Source organism: Grampus griseus, assembly GCF_964374135.1.
Source record: "Grampus griseus genome assembly, chromosome: 21".
In the NCBI taxonomy this organism is placed as follows: domain Eukaryota; kingdom Metazoa; phylum Chordata; class Mammalia; order Artiodactyla; family Delphinidae; genus Grampus; species Grampus griseus.
Window position 1 is genome coordinate 25,771,298 of NC_139015.1, and position 24,535 is coordinate 25,795,832.

The 24,535-nt window shown below is 47.2% G+C and overlaps 1 protein-coding gene across 4 annotated transcripts; it reads right to left on the minus strand.

The window, feature by feature from the left end:
- Positions 1-13,553: 13,553 nt before the first annotated feature.
- Positions 13,554-19,954, minus strand: DUSP26 (dual specificity phosphatase 26). Of its 4 annotated transcripts, XM_082680332.1 has the most exons (5): positions 19,699-19,954; positions 19,100-19,356; positions 17,157-17,444; positions 15,468-15,682; positions 13,554-14,396 (listed from the first exon to the last, which is right to left on the minus strand). In XM_082680332.1, the coding sequence occupies exons 3-5, from the start codon at positions 17,375-17,377 to the stop codon at positions 14,197-14,199; spliced, it is 636 nt and encodes a 211-aa protein (XP_082536458.1). In that variant the 5' UTR covers positions 17,378-17,444; positions 19,100-19,356; positions 19,699-19,954; the 3' UTR covers positions 13,554-14,196. The 4 variants fall into 4 exon arrangements, with proteins under 4 accessions (XP_082536458.1, XP_082536457.1, XP_082536459.1 ...); XM_082680331.1 differs by lacking the exon at positions 19,100-19,356; XM_082680333.1 differs by lacking the exon at positions 19,100-19,356 and having other exon boundaries at positions 17,157-17,447.
- Between the last annotated feature and the right edge of the window lie 4,581 nt (positions 19,955-24,535).

Consider the following 24,535-nt stretch of genomic DNA (forward strand, 5'->3'; position numbering starts at 1 on the left):
GGATTTACATTGCATGAGGAGGTAAACAGTAAGCAAACAAGAAAACATAAGAATGACTCAATCTAATCTTCCTATTAGACTTAATGTCTTAATTGAAGCTAAGTACTTTCCCTGACTCTTGAGAGTTTGTAACACTCAGATAAGACTATGAGAATCAGTACTTTGTCATTTAAAAGCATGATGGTTAAGGTATCAAATGACTTAGCCAAGATCACTTAGCAATCTGCAAAAATAGTTTAGCACTTACATAATTGTCTGAAAACAATTGTTTTTCTTTATGAGCTACTCTGGAAGGGCATCATGGACAGATCCAACCAATTTCATCTCCTAATTGGACAATTACAAAAGCTTCCTAATTGGTCTCTGTCTCTAGTCTATGTCTTAGACTTTAGAGCCTGCAAGAATCACCGTTATGTGAGAGATGTTACATATGCAGACTCTCGGGTCTCAAGCCTGGAGATTCTGATTCAGTAGTTAAAGGTGGTCCCCAGAAGTGTTCATTTACCATGCCTTCCCCGCTCCACCACCAAATTCTCATGCAGTTATGCTGAAAGAAATAATGCTCTGATCTTATCTCAAATCCATCCTCTCTGCTGGCCCCAGAGTTATCTTTCTAAAACATAAGTCTCATCATTTCTTTCTCTTGCTTAACGACGTCTGTTGGTTCCTGGTGTTTACAGGACCAAGTTAAACTCTAGAGTGTGCCATTCAAATCATTTCTTTTTTTTTTTTTTTTTTCCTGCACCCCGTGGCTTGCGGGGATCTTATTACAGTTCCCCGACCAGGGATTGAACCCGCCTGCTTGTCAATGAAAGTGTGGAGTCCTAACCACTGGACCACCAGGGAATTCCCTCAAATCGTTTCAGTCTGGCCTTTGCTTGTCACCCTAATGCCAAATGCACCCTCTCCCTCTCCATACACTTAATCAGCCACGAAGCTTCTACTGTTGTTCCTTGAATACATTCTTTCTTGACTGCGATTTTGTCCATGGTAGTGCTTATGTTTGGAATGCTCTTTTTCTTTCTGTGCCTGACACTTTGTAAGATTCGCTAAAAATTCACCTCTTCTGTGGCCGACCATTGTCAGCTTTCCCCTCTCTATGTCTCTTTGAACACGTTTCATGTACAATGTAGTATGTAGTGGGATTATCAAAATAATTATGTGATTTCCTGAATTTGATCCCTTCATGAGCCCTCCTCATAAGAGGTTTTTCAAGGGCATGAATCATTTTTGTGGTGGTTCCAGTGTCTGGTTCAATAAATTTTTTTTGGAATGTATGTGCGTGTGAGTATATAAATTACCATACAATTTGAGCCATATTCTCAGCACACTATAGAGGATTAAAACAACAACAACAGTAGGGTTGTTACTCATTCAATAGTTCTATTTATTGGCTCAGGGGAAAGGTGTTGATAGGTGAGTCAGATGGTATTAAGGAATTCCTGCTAGGTGCCTCTAGGGCACACCTGTGAAAGAGGGCGAGCCTTTGAAGGGAAAATTGACAGGAAGTGAGGAATACCTCTTCCCTGCCTTAGGCTAAGGAACCCAGGTGGGAAGACACTCTAAAGGTAAGAATAGTGGAAATTCTCATGGAGACACAGCTGGTCAATGAGGGCAGTGGACATGGGCCATGAGTACAGTCACCAGAAATTTCTTTAACAATTCATGTGTTAAGCCTGACGTTTTTAGCATTCACTAAGGTCTTCTGAGGCACTCAAGGACTCTAATTTAGGAAACCCAATGCATCCCTTCCCAATCTCCCACCCTCATCCCTCCTGGCCATTGTGGCCTTAGGGCAGTGCCCCCAAATAATGGCTTAGATTGGGAGATACAGGTTGAAGGAAGGACTTTGGTCTTGAGCATGCTTCTCCAGTGGTTAGGGCTCCGGGCTTCCACTGCATCCACTGTGGGGGGCATGGGTTCAATCCCTGGTTGGGGAACTTAAGTTCCCACATGCTGTGTGGTATGGCCAAAAACCAACCAAACAAACAAAAGGTTGGTTCAGTGCAGCATTTTCTTGGACTAAAGGGCTGTATCAAAAAGAAGTTGATTTCTCACATCATGTCAATACAATTTAGATAACTCACCTTCCCCCCGACCTCAACCAATGATGCTTCATATGCCCAGCTTCTTGCAAATCAGGAAGACAAGTCTGGTTGTTTTGTGAGGAAGAAACGGAAACAGTAAAGAAGATGATGGATTCTACATCCAAAGCCAAAGCCACTTGAGAAGTCTGAAGTAGAATTATGTTTCTAAATCTTCCATGGCAAGATAGAAAAGTAATACTAAACCCCCAGAAAAACTTCTAAGGAGTCAGGGACTCTCTTCATTTTCAAGGCCGCACCTCAACATCCTCTTATACACCCCCAAAGCCCCCTCATTTTAAGGGCTTGTTAGCACTAGAGAATCATATTACGGAGAGTTAATTCTGTGGAAGAGCGTTGAGACCAGAAACCTTAATCCCATCATTTTACCTTTACTAAGAAACTCTCTCTTCCATGGGCCTCCAAAAGCAGCCCTAAAATATGGAAGAGAATACTAACCCTGGTTGGTTGTAAAAAGTGATAATTAACCCCAAATAATCATGTCATACTTCAAAATTAGACAGATTGTCACATTTCCCCAAGCTTTTTCATTTCTGAAGAGAACAATTGTCAGAGGAACATGCAATTCTGCAATTCTTTAAAGGGGTTTAGAGTTGTTCATTTTATATTTGGGCAAATGAGGCCCTTCACTCACTTTTCTTTTTTAATTTTATTTATTTATTTTTGGCTGCGTTGGGTCTTTGTTGCTGTGCATGAGCTTTCTCTAGTTGTGACGAGTGGGAGTTACTCTTCGTTGTGGTGCACGGGCTTCTCATTGCGGTGGCTTCTCTTGTTGTGGGGCACGGGCTCTAGGCACGCGGGCTTCAGTAGTTGTGGTTCGTGGGCTCAGTAGTTGTGGCTCACAGGCTTAGTTGCTCTGAGGCATGTGGGATCTTCCCGGACCAGGGTTCGAACCTGTGTCCCCTGCATTAGCAGGCGGATTCTCAACCACTGTGCCACCAGGGAAGTCCCACCCTTCACTCATTTTATTCTTAAAAGATCTGGCCTTCCTCTGTCCAGATACCCTGGAGGTCTCAGTACCAGGATGCTTGTAGGGGGTGATTGATGCAACTCTTTTTTTTTTTAATTTTTATTTTATATTGGAGTATAGTTGATTAACAATGTTGTATTAGTTTCAGGTGTACAGCAAAGTGATTCAGTTATACATATACATATATTCATTCTGTTTCAGATTCTTTTCTCATATAGGTTATCAGAGAATATTGAGCAGAGTTCCCTGTGCTATAAGTAGGTCCTTATTGGTTATCTATTTTAAATATAGCAGTGTGTACGTGTCAATCCCAAACTCCCACTCTATCCCTCTCCCGCACCCTTCCCCCCCCCGCCCCGTAACCATAAGTTCATTATCTAAGTCTGTGAGTCTGTTTCTGTTTTGCAAATAAATTCATTTGTATGATGAATTTGGCCAAAGGTGTTCATAATTTTCCCAACAAAGCCCAGGTCCTGTCTGTGGTTCTCTAGGGAAGTGAAACAGCAATTTCCCCACCCCCGCCCCCATCTCCCGACCCACCTGGGAAATCTAATAGGAGAATAAGGCTTTCATGTGACCCTGGAGGCAAATCTTCCTTTCTCTCTCCCGGAGGCTCCTCAGTTCTGGGGTGATGGCCCAGGCTTTTCCCCAGGTATCTCTTTTTTTTTTTTTTTAGTTTATTTTTTTTGCTGTGTTGGGTCTTCGTTTCTGTGCGAGGGCTTTTTCTAGTTGTGGCAAGTGGGGGCCACTCTTCATCGCGGTGCGCGGGCCTCTCACTATCGCGGCCTCTCTTGCTGCGGAGCACAGGCTCCAGACGTGCAGGCTCAGTAGTTGTGGCTCACGGGCCCAGTTGCTCTGCGGCATGTGGGATCCTCCCAGACCAGGGCTCGAACCCGTGTCCCCTGCATTAGCAGGCAGATTCTCAACCACTGCACCACCGGGGAAGCCCCCCCCCCCCCAGGTATCTCTTAAGCATCCTTGATGATGAGCCTAAGTACCAGGGGAGTCCAGAAGGAAACAGAAGCTATGGGGTTCAAGCTAGCCTGGTTTCCCAGGAATCCTGCACGGTCCTGCTATGTCTTTGGATTTCTGGAATGAAGACAACACTCTAGGCCAGAGCTGAGCCATCGTCCCATGTGTGAGAGCGGAGATTGGAGAATAAAGCAGAGGAGGAGAGAAAAACGCCTTTGATTGACCACCTACTGCATGCCAAGCTCTGTGTTCAGTGCTTCACATATTTTCATGGATTCCTCACCAGAACCCTCGGGGTATGATTATTTTCTACTTTCTTATGAGATAAAATAGAAGCCCAAGAAGGTTAGGTTTCCCCCCTAATCACATAAGTGTTGTGGACAGAATTCCACCTGAACTTGTTCTCCATGAAACATGCTCTTTCCCTAAACACTTAACTGTAATGAAAGTTCTGGAATCTGGCGTGGTACTAACTTATTTTCTCCCCTGGAAGATTAGGGCTTGTCATAACGCCACCACAGAGGGTCATATGAGAAAAAAAAAGTTTGATGAGAGGGTCATACGAGAAGCAACATGTTTGAAAAATGCTTCGCATGTACCTGGTCCATAAAAAAGCCCCCAATAAATGTTCATTATTATTATCATCGAACTATATCATGAAGCATCATGGCTCAGAAGGAGCCAGCACCTGTAGTGTATTAATTAGGATGCAGACTAAGCTATTGTGGTGGGTTTGAAAATATGTCCACACATTTTTAGATACTCCTCCCTTCAAAAGGGGGAGCCTACTTCCCATTCTCTTTCATGAGAAGAGGTTGGGCTGGATGTGCGGACCCTTCTAAGAAGCTGAGTGAAGTTGAGGTAACAGTGGTTGATTTTGGAGACTGGGTCATAAAAATGCATTGTGGTTTCCTTCTCTCTCTCTCCCTCCCTGCCCCCCCCCCACCCCGCCACATCAGTCACTTGCTCTGGGAAGCCAGGAGCCATGTCACAAGGACACTCACCTGTGAAGTCACATGGCAGGAAACTGAGGTCTCTGCTAGCAGCTGTGTGAGTGGAAGTGGATATTCTGGCTTTAGTCAAGCCTGGAATGACGGCAGGTTCTACCAATGTCCTGGCGGCAGTCTCTTGAGAGACCCTGAGGCAAAACCACACAGTTCAGCTGCGCTTGAATTCTTGACCCACAGGAGCTAGGAGACAACCAATGTTTGCTGTTCTAAGCCACTGAGTCGGCGGGTAATTTGCTATTGAGCCATAGATAAACACTATAGTCACTGTCACAAAGAGACAGAGAAGTACAGAGACGGGACTTCCCTGGCGGTCCAGTGGTTAAGACTCTACGCTTCCAATGCAGGGGGCGTGAGTTCGATCCCTGGTGGGGGAACTAAGATCTCACAGGCTGTGCAGTGTGGGAAAAATTTAAAAAAGGACAGGGGCTCCAACTATCTAGTTTATTTCTGTCTCATGAATATTCCAAAGAAAGGAGGTAGGTTCCGCTTCACGAGGCCATCAGAGACCCGGGTTCCTTTCTCTCGCTGTTTGGCCACGTCCTAAGATATGTTCCTTGTTCATATGGGGAAGCTGACTTACCAGTTACACAGCCGATGTTTTAACCCCAAGGGAGGGGATGAAAGAGTGGAAAGACAGCATTTTCCTTGCAGGAATTCAAGTTTTAACTTTTGTTCCCATTCCATTGGTGAGAGCTTAGTCACAGGGTCACACCTATTTGCAAAGAAGCCTGAAGAATGGAGGCTCCCGCTGGACAGTCGGGCTGAAGCTCGGGCAGGTCTGTGATAACAGGAGAAAGTGGAGGATGGAATGTGGTGGATGGAGGCCTAGGAACATCTCCACCCCCAGTCCCAGTGTTGGCACCTTCTCTGTGGCTTGCAGTGACACTTTTCCAAGGCTCAGTTTTCTCATTTATACAATGAAGGATTGGGGACTTCCCTGGCAGTCCAGTGGTTAAGACTCCACGCTTCCACTGTGGAGGGCTCAGGTTCAGTCCCTGTTTGGGGAACTAAGATCCTGCATGGTGCTGCCAAAATAAATAAATTAAAAAAAAAAAAAAAGATTACTGCACATGATGTTTCTAACCTACTTTATTATTATTTTACTTTTCATTTTATGTTGGAGTATAGTTGATTAACAATGTTGTGTTAGTTTCAGGTGTACAACAAAGTGATTCGGATACCCATAGACAGGTATCTATTAGTTTTCAAATTCTTTTTCCAATTAGCTAACCTACTTTAAAAAAAATTTTTAATACAAGGAAGGATTGGATAAGCTTGGTGGTTTTCAGTTTTGTGTGTGTGTGGCAGAATGTTGTTTATTAAATAACTTTTAAAAACAGACACTGCATGGATTAGAGATATAAAAGCAGAGCTGATCTGTCTGAATCATGTGGGGTTTCTGTCTCTGCTCTCCACTCCCCTCACCCCATCAGTGGCCCCATGGAAAGCTATTTCAAGCACTAGAGCTCTGTGAGGCAAGATCAGCCTCACTGAGTGAGACGTTCTCCTGGCTTCCTTCCAGCTCTGGTATTTTTGAGGCTCTGCGCACTCACCTGTGTTCCCTGCCCTGGGCTGGTGCACAGATGGCAGCTGGGGGCTCATACCCAGCATGTATTGGTGGAGGAAGATGGAATGAGCCCTTGCCCTGGGTCTCCAGCCTCACCTCATTTCCTTTCATCCCTTTTCTGATTTTGCGACATATCTCTCCTTTCTCCTAAGGCAAGTCCGTCCCTGGACAAGGGGTCTAGGTGCCCGCCGCCGTGGAGCTCAGAAGGCGTGTTCCGAGGTACCGGGACACCACCGTAGGTGGCCTCGTGCTCCACCCCTTGGATGGGGACGTGGAAATTCTCAGAGCACACGGGCTCCCTCCCCAGGCTAATACTTTTGCTAACCCTCTTGTCTCTTCTTGGCTGCCATTGGCCTCACCTGGATTAGGAGCTCAGGCTCTGTCAAGGTTATAGACCGAGAATGTGGACATGCTCAGTGCTGACCAAGTTTGTGAGTGACCCCCAGGGACCAAAAGGGGACACGCCTCCCCCCCTCTGATTTTTCCCTACCCCAGTTATCCTCAGAATTCTCAAGAATACAGATTGCCATAGGGAAAGTTACCTAGGGGGAAGAGAGTTTTTTTTTTTTTTTTTTTTTTTTTTTTTTGCTGTACGCAGGCCTCTCATTGCTGTGGCCTCTCCCGTTGCGGAGCACAGGCTCCAGACGCGCAGGCTCAGCGGCCATGGCTCACGGGTCCAGCTGCTCAGCGGCATGTGGGATCTTCCCGGACTGGGACACGAACCCGTGTCCCCTGCATCGGCAGGCGGACTCTCAACCACTGAGCCACCAGGGAAGCCCTAGTTCTCAATTTTTAAAATGAAGGTAAAGATTAGTCCCGACATTTTAAACCAGTGTTCATGGCATGTCAAGGGGCTTTGATCAGTTTCCTATTGCTGCTGTAACAAATCACCACGAACTTAATGGCTTGAACAATGGAAATGTATTATCTTACAGTTTTGTTAGATCAGAAGTCTGACATCCGTTTGGCTGAGCTAAAATCAACCTCCGTCAGCGAGGCAGCCTTCCTCTCCGGAGGATCCAGGAGAGAATCCATTTGCTTGCCTTTTCCAGCTTCTAGAGTGCCCACATTCCTTACCTCATGGCTCGTATCCTTATCTTCAAAGGCAGCAGTGGGTACCAGTCCTCACATCAAATCTCTCACCCCAGTTTGCATATGTTCTCTGCTTTTAAGGACTCATGTGACTGGGCCCATTGGATAATCCAGTGAAATCTCACTGAGAGGTTGCAGTTTTCATCACATCTGCAAAATCCCCTTTGTCACGTGAGGTAACATGTTCACAGGTTCTGGGGTTTAGGGAATGAACAGGGCTCTTCCCTAAACTTTTTGATCTTTTGCTCCTTCCTTTATCTGCCACAAAAGTTCTGAGGACAGAAACCTACGACAAACAGGGTTTATCTTTCCTCATAACCTGGTCCACTCTTTCTCTGTTCAGGCTTCCTTTTCCTTAAGGGATGTTTCTTTTTTCCCTGTGTTTTCTTTTTTAAAATTGATTTACCATATTATATGTTTCAGGTGGACAACATAGGGGTTCATAATTTTTAAAGATTATATTCCATTTATAGTTATAATAAAATATTGGCTATATTCCCTGTGCTATACAATATATCCTTGTAGCTTATTTATTTTATATATAGTAGTTTGTACCTCTTAATCCCCTACCCTTACTTTGTCCCTCCCTGTTCCCTCTCCCCACTGGTAACCACTGATTTGTTCTCTATATCTGTGAGTCTGTTTCTGTTTTGTTCTATTCACTAGTTTGTTTCATTTTGTATTTATTTATTTTTTATGTTTCATTTTTTAGATTCCACATATAAGTGATATCACACAGTATTAGCCTTTCTCTGTCTGACTTATTTCACTTAGCAGAATACCCTCCAAGTCCATCTATGCTGTTGCAAATTTCATTCTTTTTCCATGGCTGAGTAATATTCCATTGTATATACGTGCCACATCTTCTTTATCCATTCATCTGTGGATGGACACTTAGGTTGCTTCTATATCCTGGCTATTGTAAATAATGCTGCTATGAACATTGGGGTGCACGTGTCTTTTTGAATTCCTTTTTTCGTATTTTCGGATAAATACCCAGGATTGGGATTGCTGGATCATGTGTAGTTCTACTTTTAGTTTTTTGAGGAACCTCCACACTGTTTTCCATGGTGGCGGTACCACTTTACATTCCCACCCACAGTGCACCAGGGTTCCCTTTTCTAAGGGGGTCTGTGTGGAGCGATGGCCCTTGGGTGCGTGTGGAGCCCCCTCCAGCCAGCGATATTCGTAGCTGTCTGTCTGGCTTCTGGCTCCATCTGCTACCTTGGGGCCCAGGAGCAGCAGTTTTCTCTTTGCTGTCGCTCCCTGTGGAACTTCTCAGCTGGGATGAGTTACAGGGTGAAGGACTGGGCTAACATTCCTCCCTCTCCCCGGAGTTGTCAAAGGCCCTGGGGCCTGCCGGAGGGTTTGAGTCAACATCAGGAGACCAGGGCAGGCAGGCAGAGAGGATGATGAGACGGACTTGAGTTGCAGCTCCCCAGGAGCATGAGGCTTAGCCGGCTGGAAGCACAGGCTGCAGCTAACAAGAGAATATTTATTCTTGTTCATTTTCAAGTCCTTGGCTTGGGTCCAACTGGTCCACTGCCCAAGAACTAGATGCAGGAGGAAGGCTTTTTTTTTAAGCATCTTTTTTTTAAAAAAAAAATTTATTTATTTGGTTGCACTGGGTCTTAGTTGTGGCAGTGGGCTCCTTAGTTGTGGCATGCGAACTCTTAGTTGCAGCATGCATGTAGGATCTAGTTCCCTGACCAGGGTTCGAACCCGAGCCCCCTGCATTGGGAGCATGGAGTCTTATCCACTGTGCCACCAGGGAAGTCCCAGGAGTCTGGACTTCTAATGCCGGTTTTGGAAGGTGGGAGCGAGACCCACCTGTGACAGGTGTCACCCTCATTCCCCTTGGAGGGTAGGAGGACTGATTCCATCTGTGTGATCACCAGGCTGTGCTCTTTCCTTCTCTCCCTTGACCCCCAAGACACACACACACCCTGAAATGGTGGAGGTGGAGGGATGCGCAGCAGCGTGATGGCTACACACACAGATTCTGGAGCCAGAGCTCCCATGTTTGAATCTGAGCTCCTCCGCTTGCTATTTGTGTGTCTTTGGGAACATTTCTTAACCTCAGTTTCCCTGTTTCTAAGCAATGACAGTGACACCACTTCACAGGGTTTTAAATGAGGATTAAATGACTTAATATCTGTAAAAACAGAAGAGTGCCAGGGCAGAGCCATAATATGGCTTTGTTAAATAATAATAAATGTATATATATATATATGAATGATCTGCTCTATGAGGATAATCTGGAAAGCTGTTCTTTGGTCAGATAGACTTTGGTAGCTATACATCTGTACTAGAAGTTAGAATTAAGTTCTCAAGTTATTCAGTTTGCAAGAAGTCTGAGGGATTTAGCCGAGGCATATTCAGACTACAAAAATAGGTCTGAGGCTGTGGGTTATATTAGTAGTGATATACTTACTAGGAAAAAGGAGGTGACAGCTCTGTTGTAGCCTACATTGGTCAGATCATAGCTATAGTCAGTCCTTCTAAGAGCCTGAGTTATTTCTGGGTTCTTTTTAGTTATACATAAGTTGCCTATGGTTCTGACAGGAAATCAATGCAATCTAACTGTCAGGTTGGCCAAAAGGTTCGTTCCGTTTTTTCCGTAAGATGGCTCTCATAGCACTTAGTTGTCTTTAACTTCATTCAAAACAATTTTGTTAGATTGTATCGTGACCGTTGTCGTATCAGTGTACATTCAATAAAAGACTTATCAAAATTGGTGAATTTTTGTGTAGCCATTTTAATATTGAAGATGGAAGAAAAAAGGCAACATTTTGGGCACATTATGCTTTATTATTTCAAGAAAGCTAAAAACGCAACCGAAATGCAAAAAAAGATTTGTGCGGTGTATGGAGAAGGTGCTGTGATTGATCGAATGTATCGAAAGTGGTTCGTGAAGTTTCGTGCTGGACATTTCTCGCTGGTTGATGCTCCACGGTCAGGTAGACCAGCTGAAGTTGACAGCGATCAAATTGAGACCTTCACTGAGAACGATCAACGTTATACCACGCAGGAGATAGCCAACATGCTCATAATATCCAAATCAAGCATTGAAAATCATTTACACCAGCTTGGTTATGTGAATTGCTTTGATGTTTGGGTTCCACGTAAGTTAAGTGGGAAAAAAACCTTCTTGACCCTATTTCCTCGTGCGATTCTCTACTGAAACGTAATGAAACATTCCGTTTTTAAAACAAATTGTGATGGGCGATGAAAAGTGGATACTGTACAATAATGTGGAATGGAAGAGATCATCGGGGCAGGCGAAATGAACCACCACCAACCACACCAAAGGCTGGTCTTCATCCAAAAAAGGTGATGTTGTGTCTATGGTGGGATTGGAAGGGAGTCCTCTATTATGAGCTCCTTCCGGAAAACCAAGCGATTAATTCCAACAAGTACTGCTCCCAATTAGACCAACTGAAAGCAGCACTTGAATTAGGCACTTGAAAAGCGTCCAGAATTAGTCAACAGAAAACACATAATCTTCCATCAGGATAATGCAAGACTGTGTGTTTCTTTGATGACCAGGCAAAAACTGTTACAGTTTGGCTGGGAAGTTCTGATTCATCCGCTGTACTGACCACACATTGCACCTTCGCATCTCCATTTACTTCGGTCTTTACAAAAATCTCTTAATGGAAAAAATTTCCATAAAAGGCACTTGGAACAGTTCTTTGCTCAAAAAGATAAGAAGTTTTGGGAAGATGGAATTATGAAGTTGCCTGAAAAATTGCAGAAGGTAGTGAAACTAAAGCGTGAATACGTTGTTCAATAAAGTTCTTGGTAAAAATGAAAAATGGGTCTTTTATTTTTAGTTAAAAACCGAAGGCACTTTGGGCCAACCCAATAGAATCAACATTCATAGCGAAGCCCTCACTCTTTCCCTTATATAAAATTGTCTCTCGATGATAATAAAAATGTGAGGTCCCAGCCAACAGATCAAGTCTTGCCTGAAACATTGAGACCAGTTCTAATTTTGGTTGCCACAGTTAGAAAGGGTACCAATACTGGCAAGGCTGGGGAGGAAACTTGAAATATGACAAATTCGGACTCGTAGAGACAAGCATAGCTGTTAGGCTTAAAGTGAGGGGACACAGGAGAGTCACAAGAGCTGGCTTCAAACCATGGGAAGGGCTGCCATGAGAGATGTAGCAAGATAAAGAACACATTAAGTACTGAGTGTGCTCAGAACTTTCCATTGCATAACCAATTAAATGCCCACAGCAACCCTGCGGAAGTAGACAGACTATTGCATGTAACCAGGGGGAGAGAGGTAAAGTGACCATTGCCAGTGCCCTGATGGATATGTGCCAGGGCCAGGGATCCTAGGCCGTCAGATCTTTCGGCCTCATCTCACCACCACTGTAACGTGATCACAGGATGCAAGTGTAATATTAGAGCTTTCTAATACTGTGTGTGGGAGCTATGCAGTGATTCCCGACCATCAAAGATGGCCAAGCAGGGACTTCCCTGGTGGTGTAGTGGTTAAGAATCCACCTGCCAATGCAGGGGACATGGGTTCGAGCCCTGGTCCGGGATGATCCCACATGCTGCAGAGCAGCTGAGCCCATGCGCCACAGCTACTGAAGCCCACACACCTGGAGCCCGTGCTCTGCAACAAGAGAAGCCACCGCAATGAGAAGCCCACACACCACAATGAAGAGTAGCCCCCGCTCACCACAACTAGAGAAAGCCCGTGCGCAGCAACGAAGACCCAATGCAGCCAAAAATAAATAAATAAGTAAATATATTAAAAAAAAAAGATGGCCAAACAAATTATTGCTTGATAACTATCGTCAAGTGATTTATTGAAAAGACGATTTATTTATGTCCTGGTGGAGAGTGGAAATCGTTAATCTGTGAAGGTGACTTCTGGCTTTGAGATTCTGAATTTCTGTACTTTGGGGTAGAATATACACTTTACATATATTAAGTGATTTTTTTCCCCCTGTATTTTTCACTTCCTCTTACATCCCATCCCCTTCTCCCACTCATGCGGATATTCTGTTCTGGGAACATACCTCTTTTGTTTTATTTATTTTATTTATTTGGCTGTACCGCGCAACATGCAGGATCTCAGTTCCCCGGGCGGGGTTAGAACCCGTGCCCCCTGCAGTGGAAGTGGGGAGTCTTAACTACTGGACTGCCAGGGAAGTCCAACACACCCTTTTCAAAAAGAGGGATGTGGTGGCTGGCTGTTTGACAGTTGGGATGTAAGATCATACATACTATTCTCTCTGGTGGTTGAGTTTATCTTTTTACTAAATTTACTAAGGAGATTATGTTACACTCCTCAGAGGAAAACTTGGAAAGATTAGAAGAGGATGCGACCACATCACCTCTCCTCCCCTCCCCTCCAGTTTCTTGGTACCAGGCAAAACCCAAACCCATGAATGTGGGATTTAGGGCTGGGATTGATTTAAGATGAATATTCTGCTCTCCTCCTAGCATGGGGGACTTGATATAGAAATCAGGTTGACTTTTTGAAAATAAGTTATCTTTCTTACACACCTGAGCTTGTAAAGAGACCTATTTTAAGCTTGGGAGATGCAGGGTGTGCGCTGAGTCCTAACACAGTTTGCAAATCTGAATTTTTTGGTCCTCTGCTTCCCCCGTGTGGACATAAATGGAAACAAATTCAAGATACCCATTGCCCCAGGAGTGTGAAATTGGACTGGGGAGAAACCTCCCTTAGGAACTGGTGGAGATGTGAAGACCAGTGAGGGCTTATGACCGACCCTAGGAGGGAGTCAGGAACTGTTCTCAGGGGACAGGTTCCGACCTCGTACAAGCTGTCAGTAATTCAAGAGGCTTGCTTCGTATTCACCATTTTTATTTTTCCTGGAGACACTTGGATCCAGTAAGCGAGGGATTATCTGTAGGCTCCCAGTCATGCACCTCTGCAGTTCTGGGCCACGACCAGCACCCACGGGTGCCGTGCCAAGCCTCCCACGCCTCTTCTTCCCGGGTTTGGAGTAACAAGTCTGTGGGTTTCTCCCTTAGCTTTTCACACCCTCTCTTCACCGTCTGTCCCTGAGCTACCACCTCCACACAACTCGACACCATCGCGTTTGTGTTCGCCGCATCCCTGATTCCTGGCAGAGGTACAGGGCAGAGCTGGTCCTTTTGTTCTGATACGCGGACAAGGGGAGCACTTGAGCACAAAGAGGGGCTGTGAATCGCCGGGACCCCCCTGGCTGGGATCCAGGACTGTCTTCTACCTGCAGCCTACCTGCCTCCTTCCCTGGCCAGCTCCCTCCTGGGTGACTGTCACACTGCCCAGCCTCACCCCATCCCCCCTCCATAGACAGCAGCTGTGGCCTGGAGCCACGTCCCAGCCCTCTCAGGAGAGAATGGGTTCGCTGGGTCGCCTCCAACCTGCCCCCTGGGCCTCCACTCTCCAGCTGGGATCCAGGGACCCACAGGCCTGGCCTGACCTCCCTCCCTCCCTCTGCCCCCTCACGCCTCCAGTCGCTTCCGCAGCCTGCGGTCCAGGGCCAGGAGCTGCCTCAAGAAGCCCCTGTTGGGGATGATGCCTCGGTGGTCCTTGACTTTTTTGATGGCCTCCACAAGGGTGAGGCTGTGGTACAGCATGAGGTAGGCCAGCACCAGAGTGGCCGAGCGGCTCACGCCCACGGCACAGTGCACCAGGATCCTCCCTGTGAACACAGACACGAGACATGGCTGGGGACCTCGCTGCGGGCTGGAGGAGGCCGGGGAGAGGGCCCCGCGGACAGGTGGGGAGGTAGACAGGTAAGCAGAGGTGCATGGACGCACAGACTGCTGACGGTAAGAGCCCAGGTCCTGGCCAAGGGGGGAGCCTGGACGGGGTGAGGTGGAGAGCCTGCAGCAGCGCAGCGTCCATAAGCCCAAAAGGGGCTCCGAGGGAGAGGCTCATCGCTAACGCAGCACTGAGCTTTGCACTGAGCTGGGCTTCCTCCTGTGTGCTGAGTGCGTCCATGGAAAACCCTCCTCAATCTCCCAGTCACTTTGGGGTGGATGATTAATACAGTTTTTTCCTATTAAAAATTAAAAAAAATTTTTTTTGGCCACGTTCTTTGGCATGTGGGATCTTAGTTCCCTGACGAGGGATCAAACCCACACCCCCTGCATTGGAAGTGTGGAGTCTTAACAACTGGACTGCCAGGGAAGTCCCAATATATTTTATATATATATATATATATATATATTTTTTTTTTCCCTGATCACTAAAGCAAGACAGGTTCAAGGTAGAAATCATTAGAAAGTATAGAAACATATAAAGAAGCCAACAGGGCTTCCCTGGTGGCGCAGTGGTTGAGAGTCCGCCTGCCGATGCAGGGGACACGGGTTCGTGCCCCGGTCTGGGAAGATCCCACATGCCGCGGAGCGGCTGGGCCCGTGAGCCATGGCCACTGAGCCTGCGCATCCAGAGCCTGTGCTCTGCAACGGGAGAGTCCACAACAGTGAGAGGCCCGCGTACCGCCAAAAAAAAAAAAAAAGAAGCCAACAATTGAAAAATATATCGCCCATAATCTCACCACCCAGGTGCAACTCTCCACTCTCTCAACATTTGGGATTATTTCCTACTTTTTATGGACTGCTTTGAAAAGATGGTTGAGAGAATAGTTTCCTTTCCTGAGCATTTTATCACATCATTCAAGTCTCTCTCTCCCTCCACACCCAGACCCCTGGGCTGTTCTCTAACCCATTGTCTGTTGGTCCTTCCCTCCTCCTTGCTCCCCTCCTACCTCCCGGCTGGCTCAGTGCCCGGTGGATGAAGTCGGCGGCCGCCTGGAAGTGGACGCTCATATCGAAGGCTGGCGAGTCGTGGGCCTCAACACCCAGGTAGCGGATGCCCAGCCCCACGTAGGCCTCGGGTGTCCCTCGCCACCTGCTGTGAGAGGCGTTGAGGACGTGGCTGATGCCCAGGCGACGGAGCTCCCGGTGGTTGTTGGCTATTTCCCTGCATTGAGGAGTGGAGGTTAGGGGGGCGCGGAGCTGGGCGGTGGGGCCCCGACCTCTGCCCGGCCAACGTCGTTGTCTCCAGGACTCCACCTCACTTCCTGAGGACCCGAGATAGGCAATGAGCCACTGTCTCAACCTGGAGCAAAGGTGGGGAGTCCTGGGGAGATTTCGCCTTGAGGAGAGGAGACTGAGAGATGGGCAAACAACAGCCGTGATAACATATTGAAAGAATGCTCTGAGACAGAAGGACTTTACTTGATCCGAGAAAAGGACTGACAGGGTTTGTGCTTCATGTAAGGAAGTACCTACCAACGGTGGAATCTAGCCGGAGAAAGATTGGGGCGCCTTGGGAGAGAGGGACTTTCTTCACACCAGGGTATTCAAGTAGAGAGAGGAAGCCAATGGATAGGGGCTGGAAGTGGCAGAGCGAATCTGAACATTGGATGGGTTGTTGGACCAGCTCACATTTAATGTCCTGCTAACCATTTTTTTAAATTTAATTTTAATCTTAATTTTTTGGCCACGCTGGGCTGCCTATGGGATCTTAGCTCCCTCACCAGGGGTTGAACACGAGCCCCTTGCAGTGGAAGCGCGGAGTCTTAACTACTGGACCCCCAGGGAAGTCCCGCCCCCCCATTACTTTAGACTCTCTCTGATGACCAGAATCTTCTTGTGTTTTGCCAGTTACTCCACGCTCATGGTTACCCTGTGGTGGAGGTCACCTTCAGATGTTCCTATGGCCCGTACCCCTCAGCTCAGCCAACATGATCATATCAAACGTCCTGTCCAGCGCCAACTCCTCAAGCAGAAAGAGCCCTGAACTTGAACCTCCAAGTCCTGGCTCTGCTACTTACGACCCGTGTGACCTTGGGCCAGTCCCAACTTCTCTGAGCTTCCGATGCCTCCTCTGTAACCTGGGGATAGTGGTACCTACCTCACAAGGCTGTCGTGAAGATTAAGAGAGAAAAGGCATGTGAAAAACTCCTCGTAGTCTCTAAAGCCCTTGGGAGAGACAAGTGGGGCCTCCTCTTCCTTTGACGCCCTTCTCTCCATCGACCCCACGCGCCTGAGTGAGCCTCTGCACACGCTGCGGCTTGGCTTGGTCAACCTTTCACCTCACTAACCACTGTTCCCGGCCCCAGTGATGGCCTTGTCTCAGGGCACAATAGGTGGAAGGTCAGAGGAGTCATCTACATGTCCAGCCCTTAGCACTGACGCAATCATACATTTTACTAAATGAACGATATGATTCCTTGAACAGAGTCTGTCTGTCCAGAGTTGAGTCTATTAATAATCCTGTCCAAACTTCCCCAAACCCTCCTCCACTCTGCCCATGCACCCCGTCCCCTCCATCCTCCACGTGGAACCAACAGCACAACTCAGCGCCTCTCTGCCACTCTTCTGCTTTCTTTTTGCACACACACACACACACACACACACTCAGCTGTGGTCCCAGTCTGCTGGGTACATACTGGTCTCCGAGGTAGAGGCCCGGCCAGACCTCGTCGGCATGGTTACAGGCCGTCTTGCCCGTGTACAGAAGCCTCTCCAGCTCAAAGACGTTGAGGAAGGGATGCTGGACAGCTGGTATCTCTTCCAGGGCCCCTCTCGTGCGAACAGGAGACCTCGAGCCACTCCGGGAGAAGCGGGCCATAAATGTCACCGAGGCCCAGAGCCAGTTGCCGGGGCACATCTTAGAGGCAGCAGGAACCGTGGCAGCCACGGGGGTGGCTGATGAGGGGTCAGTCTCCAGGTAGCTGCTGCTGGGAGAGGCAGGGATGTGAGACACACCGGAGTGAGTCTGGAGCAGCAGCTTCCCTTCCTGCCAGCTGGGCTGGCCCCTGGGGAGAAGATTCTCCAGGGACGAAGGTGGAGCCTGGCCCCCTGGTGCGGGAAGTGCTCTGGATGGTCTTCTTTGAGCTGCGGCAGCTCCTTTTCCCTGCTCTTTGGCTCTGCCGGGCAAGGAGGTGGGAGAGTCACATGTTCCTGTTTACGGGAGAGGGAGCTGCCGGCTGCTGGGTGTCTGCCCCGCCACTCCACCCCAGCTGCCAGCGCAGACGTAAACACGCACGCAAACATTTGGTATTTGGGTGGCAGGGCCCGCTGCCGGAGCCCTTGCCAGCCGGGATCTGGGTCTCGTCTGCCTGAGGCTGCAGGCGGAGAGGCTGGGGGGCTGGCAGGGGGCTTGGGAGTGGCTTTGGACCCATTCAGAGGGAATTAGCATGAAGACAGTGCAGCAGGGGCTGTGACACAGCACGCCTGCCTCCTCAGTGCCAGAGGGATGGGCTGCTGTAACCCGTTCCTGCCGTCCCTCTGCCTCAGCGATGAGCCTGCTCTGGGAAGTCTATGGTGGGGACGGGAGGAGTAGGGAATGGTAATGAAGGCGAAGTGTCGGTGTTTGAAAACTACTTGCTGATGGAGGGAAGCGCCAACCTATGTGCGCAACAGGCAAAGCATCCTCCTTTGATCAGCAGACAGATATCATTGATTAAACGTCATCTCTCTGGGTCCAGGCAGGGCTGGAGCATCGTGTGTGTGTGTGTGTGTGTGTGTGTGTGTGTGTGTGTGTGTGTGTGTGTGTCTGAGTGGGTGGGGAGAGGAGGAGGGAGGAAAGGGAAGAAATTAGGGATCCTTCCAGGCCCAGGGGCTCAGAGTCTGGAATTAGCATCTGTGTTGCTGGTGGAGTTCAAGTGACCCTACTTAGCACATGGGGTCCTCAATGAGGAGCCTTAGCGGAGGTGCCTCTGACTCTCTGTGGACAGCTGAGCCTCCTGAAAGTGGGACCATTGTTGAGCTGCAGAGCTGGGAAGGACCAGCCTTTGAGACTTGCCCCGGGAACTTCAGGGCAAGAGCCACGCCCACTCCCTCCTTCCTCCCCCTCCTCCTCCACTTCCTCCTCCTCTTCCACTTCCCCCCTCCTCCTCCCCTTCTTCCTTCTCCTCTTCCTCCTCCTCCCCTTCCTCCTTCTCCTCCTCTTCCTCCTTCTCCTCCTCTTCCTCCTCCTCCTCTTCCATTTCCTCCTCCCCTTCCCCTTCTCCTCCTCTTCCTCCTCCTCCTCTTCCACTTCCTCCTTCTCTTCCACTTCCTCCTTCTCTTCCACTTCCTCCTCCTCTTCCTCCTCCTCCTATCCCTCTTCCTCCTCCTCTTCCTACCCCTCCTCCTCCTCCTCCTTTCCCCCTCCCCCTCCACCCTTCTCCTCTCACACTGTGATCCTGACCCTCTGAAAAGGTGGGCTGGTCTGAAGGATCCCCCTCCCACTCCCTGTCCTCTTCTGCCCCAGGGACTCAAGGGAAAGTCCACAGTGAGAGGCCATCTTTGTCCTGCCCCCAGCCCGCTTCCCCACCCACGCTCTCAGCCAGGGCCCAGCTCTCCCCATCCCCCCATCCCCCAGGGCCAGAAGAGATCTAGCGCTCACAGGGCAAAAGGAGCAGAGGTCTTAGGATCAGGACTGGTGAGGGGAGATGGGATCTTGGGGTGTTTAGGGAGAGAGGTGGTTTTCCCTGGCGGGTCAGAAGGAGCACAGAAACAGCACGAGAGCCGTCACCACCACCACAGCTATCAGCTTCAACATCATCACCACCGTCATCTACTTTTCCTCCGCAGGCCTGAAGACCCCACCATCTGGTTCCCAAACCACCTTTCCTGGAAACAGATTCTGCCGCCTGTGGGAAGCTGAACGGTGCAAAGAGAGCGGGAAGCAGACCAGGTGTAGCAGGAGCTCCGTGTGACTCTATTTCTCCCCATTCCGTCACGGGGTGCCCCCCTGGGCACCCTCCAACCCCATCCGCAGGCTTCTGGGGGCCCTGGTCCGCCTCCCCCCTCCCTCCCTCTGCTGTCGCGGTTGTAACAGGTTCATGGCTGTCGCCCAGCCCTCGCCAGCCCAGACAGCCTGGCGCGGAGGGCGGAGGGAGGGAGCCCAGGCGGGCCCCGCAGGTTCGCTCCCAGGCCCCTTCCCCCCGCCTCGGCCCCCAGCCCCGGTCCCCGCGCCTCGCCCACCCGCCCCGGCCCCGCTACCTCGGGAGGCGGCGCGGGTCTCAGTCCCGGAGGCAGATCGCCGGCTCAGACAGCCCCGCGGCCATGACTCTGCCGCCACCGCCGCCTCGGCTGCCAGCGCCAGACCGGTTGATGAATTAGCATCTATTTTTAAGCCATGACACGCACGTCGAAGCAGGGCTGGTATCAGTGTGCGTGTGTGTCAGCGACACGCAGGGACACAGCCTCACACCCGGTGGCCCGAGTGGACACGCGGCGTGGGCCACGCAGCCCGCACCCCCTGCGGCCCCGCCTCGCAGGCATGCTAGTGTGTATGTGTATTTTCGGAGCTGCGCCAATGACAGGCACTTTGCCTAAAGCTGACATTATGTAAGTCGTCCCAGACTGTGTCTTGAGCACACACGCTTCTCCCCAGGCAGCATTAATTAATTACACAGACACGAGGATGATTCCCACTTACTTGTACATTTCTCCTTCTCTGAGAACACCGTGGTACAGAGAACTATTGTTCGTAACCCTGATCAGTATTTACTATATACCACGTGCTTCACATATCTTAGCTCATCTTATCCTCACCACAAGTCTGTGACGGAGGTGATATTGTTATTGTACCCATTTTAAGGAGGAGGAGACGACGAGGCACAGAGAGGCTAAGTGATCTGCCCAGGGCACGCTAGGCATCGCCAGAGCTGAGCTTCACACCCTGGCTGCCTGGCTGGGAAGTTCAAGTCCTTAAGGGCTTTCTGAACAAGTGTCCCCCGCACAATGGAGAAGGCACAGTGGATTTCTATCCGGAAAGCCGTTTCGGGCAGCTCAGCTCCTAGTGAATTTCCCTTTCCTCCACTCCTGAAGAAATTCATGTGCTGATTTTTGGGATACATAGCCTCACTTGCCTTTCTACGGTAAGCACCTTGTAGGCTCCAGTATTGTAAACACTTGGAAGGCAAGGACAGTGTTGTGGTTCCCGGTGCCCAGCTCACTGTGTGATGAGGAGGTGGGGGCAGTAATGAATGTTATCAGGTGACGCTTTGAGAACCAAGAAGATGAGGAGGTGGGGGCAGTAATGAATGTTATCAGGTGACGCTTTGAGAACCAAGAAGATTCGGACTCCAGGAGAGCTGCCTGACAGGAGGAAGCCAGGAAGAAGATGAGGTCATGCTGGACCTGGCTTAGGATGGGTAGGCGGTATCTACTGTAGCTGAAATCAGGATGGACTACATTCCCAGAGGGATGGTAGATCAGGCTTTGAAATCTGAGTCAGAGAAAGTGACATAATCCCCGGTTCAGTTCCATCACAGGGTGTCCTCGAAGAGTAATTCCCCCCTCCACCCAACCTTTTCCTCCTTAGAGAAGCAAACACAATTCCTCTCTATTTTCCCTGTGCCTTCTTGGTATGGCAATTTACCTGAAGACATGAAATCCTCATCATTTAAAACAAAAAACCCTTCAGGGGTTCCCTGGTGGCGCAGTGGCTAAGAATCCGCCTGCCAAGGCGGGGGACACGGGTTCGAGCCCTGGTCCAGGCTCACATGCCGCTGAGCAACTAAGCCTGTGCGCCGCAACTACTGAGCCTGTGCCCTAGAGCCTGCGAGCCACAACTACTGAGCCCGTGTGCCACAACTACTGAAGCCCGCGCGCCTAGAGCCCGTGCTCCGCAACAAGAGAAGCCTCTGCGATGAGAAGCCTGCACACCGCAACGAAGAGTAGCCCCTGCTCGCCACAACTAGAGAAAGCCCACGCACAGTACCAAAGACCCAATGCAGCCAAAAATAAATAAAATAAAATAAATTAATAAACAAACAAAAACCCTCCTGGGAAATTTGAAATGTAACCACGGAAGCCCCAGTTCATAGGGTTTTAAAAAATGTATTCTTGTCATTAAAAAAAATTTTTTTTAGTCAATAGGCAGTTTCTCTAAGACTTAAAAAAATCTATCTTTGTTGGAATAATATATCTTTACATATAATCCTATTTTAAGTGTAACTCATAAACTGTTTATAGCCAGATTAAAAATTAATCTATATTTTAATCAGTGACTCTCTTTTTATATTTATTGTGTTTACTAGTATTTAAAAAAATGATTTCCACATCTTCTTTTGTGTTTTCTATCTGTTGTGCTTTCTCTTTCTTCTTTTGTCCTTTTCTTTCTTTGGGTGAATTTATCTAGTGTTCTTTATCCATGTTACTGAGCTCTGTTGATTTGAAAGTTAACGTCTACATTTAATTGGTACTTTTATGCTCTCCCTGAAAAAGATGAGGATTTTTATTTTAATTTCCCTCAGAAACACTTTCTTTCCCATTTTCTGTATTATTATTATCCACTACTTTGAAACCAGCTTTAAAAAAGTTTCTTTGTTTTAGTCATCAATCACATAAGGCACATAATTTAAAGAAACAACGCATTCTGCAATACTTATACAAAAATAGCGACCTTCTACTTATTGTCTTCCATCCATATCCCAAGGAAACATATTGAACAATTTCAGGTATTAAAATTTTTGTACCTCTCAATATGTTTATGTTGCTATTTCTTAATTTTTCAGTTTTAGGAATTATCTGTTAATTTCTCACTATGAATGCTGAGGGTTTATTTCTCTTCTATTTCATACCTCCAAGATATATATAAACATTCCCTCTATGCATTTTTTATATGTACAGCTATATCATAATTTTGTTATGTAAGTATTCAGTATTTAAGATATTACAACTATATAATCCTTATTCACACGTTGAATTGTGTTGTTTGTTATGATTACTTTTTTTTTCTTACATGACTTTGTTTTCCCTTCCGTTAATAATTATTTTTTTGTGTTTCATTGCTTAATTTTCAATGGATGTCTCACTAATTCAGCCCCACACTTTTCCCCAATTGCCTAAATTTCCTGTCAGTAAACATATCAGTTATTTTCTCAGTATCGTTTTTTTCCATAAGTCTTTTTGGAGCCTTCTGACTTATCCCCATCTGGATAGGTTGCTCTCAACACTAGTGAAGAGCTGTTACCCTGGGATCGATCTCCTTTTACTCTCATGCTGGGAATTCCCTTTGCTTCTGGAAGCCCTGTTTCCTGGGCATCCTCTGTTCTTCGTATGATACCACCATACTCAAATATCCCTGATATTTCCCCAGTCAAGAAAGGCTCTGTTTTACTTCTTTAGAGAATAAGGTTTATTTTTACAGGGAAGGAGCCTGATTGCAGTGATTGGAGGTCTGTGGAGTTTAATTTATTTTAATTAAATTAATTAAATTAAATTTAAACAGACTTCCAATGCAGTCTATGTTTTTATTTATTTTTATTTTTTAAAACATCTTTATTGGAGTATAATTGCTTTATAATGATGTGTTAGTTTCTCCTTTATAACAAAGTGAATCAGCTATACATATACATATATCCCCATATCTCCTTCCTCTTGCAACTCCCTCCCACCCTCCCTATCCCACCCCTCTAGGTGGACACAAAGCATTGAGCTGATCTCCCTGTGCTATGCAGCTGCTTCCCACTAGCTATCTATTTTACATTTGGCAGTGTATATATGTCCATGCCACTCTCTCACTTTGTCCCAGCTTACCCTTCCCCCTCCCCGTGTCCTCAAGTCCATTCTCTACGTCTGAGTCTTTATTCCTGTCCTGCCCCTAGGTTCTTCAGAACTAGTTTTTTTTTTTTTTTTTTAGATTCCATATATATCTGTTAGCATATGGTATTTGTTTTTCTCTGACTTACTTCACTCTGTATGACAGACTCTAGGTCCATCCACCTCACTACAAATAACTCAATTTTGTTTCTTTTTATGGCTGAGTAATATTCCATTGTATATATGTGCCACATCTTCTTTATCCATTCATCTGTCGATGGACACCTAGGTTGCTTCCATGTCCTGGCTATTGTAACTAGAGCTGCAATGAACATTGTGGTACATGACTCTTTTTTGAATTATGGTTTTCTCTGGGTATATGCCCAGGAGTGGGATTGCTGGGTCATATGGTAGTTCTGTTTTTAGTTTTTCAAGGAACCTCCATACTGTTCTGCATAGTGGCTGTATCAATTTAAATTCCCACCAACAGTGCAGGAGTGTTCCATTTTCTCCACACCCTCTCAAGCATTTATTGTTTTGTAGGCTTTTTGATGATGGGCATTCTGACTGGTGTGAGGTGATACCTCATTGTGGTTTTGATTTGCATTTCTCTAATGATTAGTGATGTTGAGCATCCTTTCATGTGTTTGTTGGCAATCTGTATATCTTCTCTGGAGAAATGTCTGTTTTGGTCTTCTGCCCATTTTGGATTAGGCTGTTTGTTTTTTTGATATTGAGCTGCATGAGCTGCTTATAAATTTTGGAGATTAATCCTCTGTCAGTTGCTTCATTTGCAAATATTTTCTCCCATTCTGAGGGTTGTCTTTTTGTCTTGTTTATGGTTTCCTTTGTTGCACAAAAGCTTTTAAATTTCATTAGGTCCCATTTGTTTATTTTTGTTTTTATTTCAATCTCTCTAGGAGGTGTGTCAAAAAGGATCTTGTTGTGATTTATGTCATAGAGTGTCCTGCCTATGTTTTCCTCTAAGAGTTTTATAGTGTCTGGCCTTACATTTAGGTCTCTAATCCATTTTGAGTTTATTTTTGTGTATGGTGTTAGGGAGTGTTCTAATTTCATTCTTTTACATGTAGCTGTCCCATTTTCCAAGTACCACTTATTGAAGAGGCTGTCTTTTCTCCGTTGTATATTCTTGCCTCCTTTATCAAAAATAAGGTGACCATATGTGCAGTCTATGTTTTTAATTCATCTTCCGGAGATACCTAGAGTTGCCAGTTCCTTGGCCTTTTGGTTGCTCTGCTGTGTAAATCAGATTGATCACCAATGTTCC

Excerpts from the sequence above, each read along its gene's own strand:
- DUSP26 (XM_082680331.1), bottom strand. The coding sequence starts at position 17,377 with ATGTGCCCCGGCAACTGGCTCTGGGCCTCGGTGACATTTATGGCCCGC. Across the intron at positions 15,683-17,156 it reads GGCCTCTACCTCGGAGACCA|GGAAATAGCCAACAACCACC; the intron begins GTATGTACCCAG and ends TCCTCAATGCAG. Across the intron at positions 14,397-15,467 it reads GGCACTGAGCCAGCCGGGAG|GGAGGATCCTGGTGCACTGT; the intron begins GTAGGAGGGGAG and ends CTGTGTTCACAG.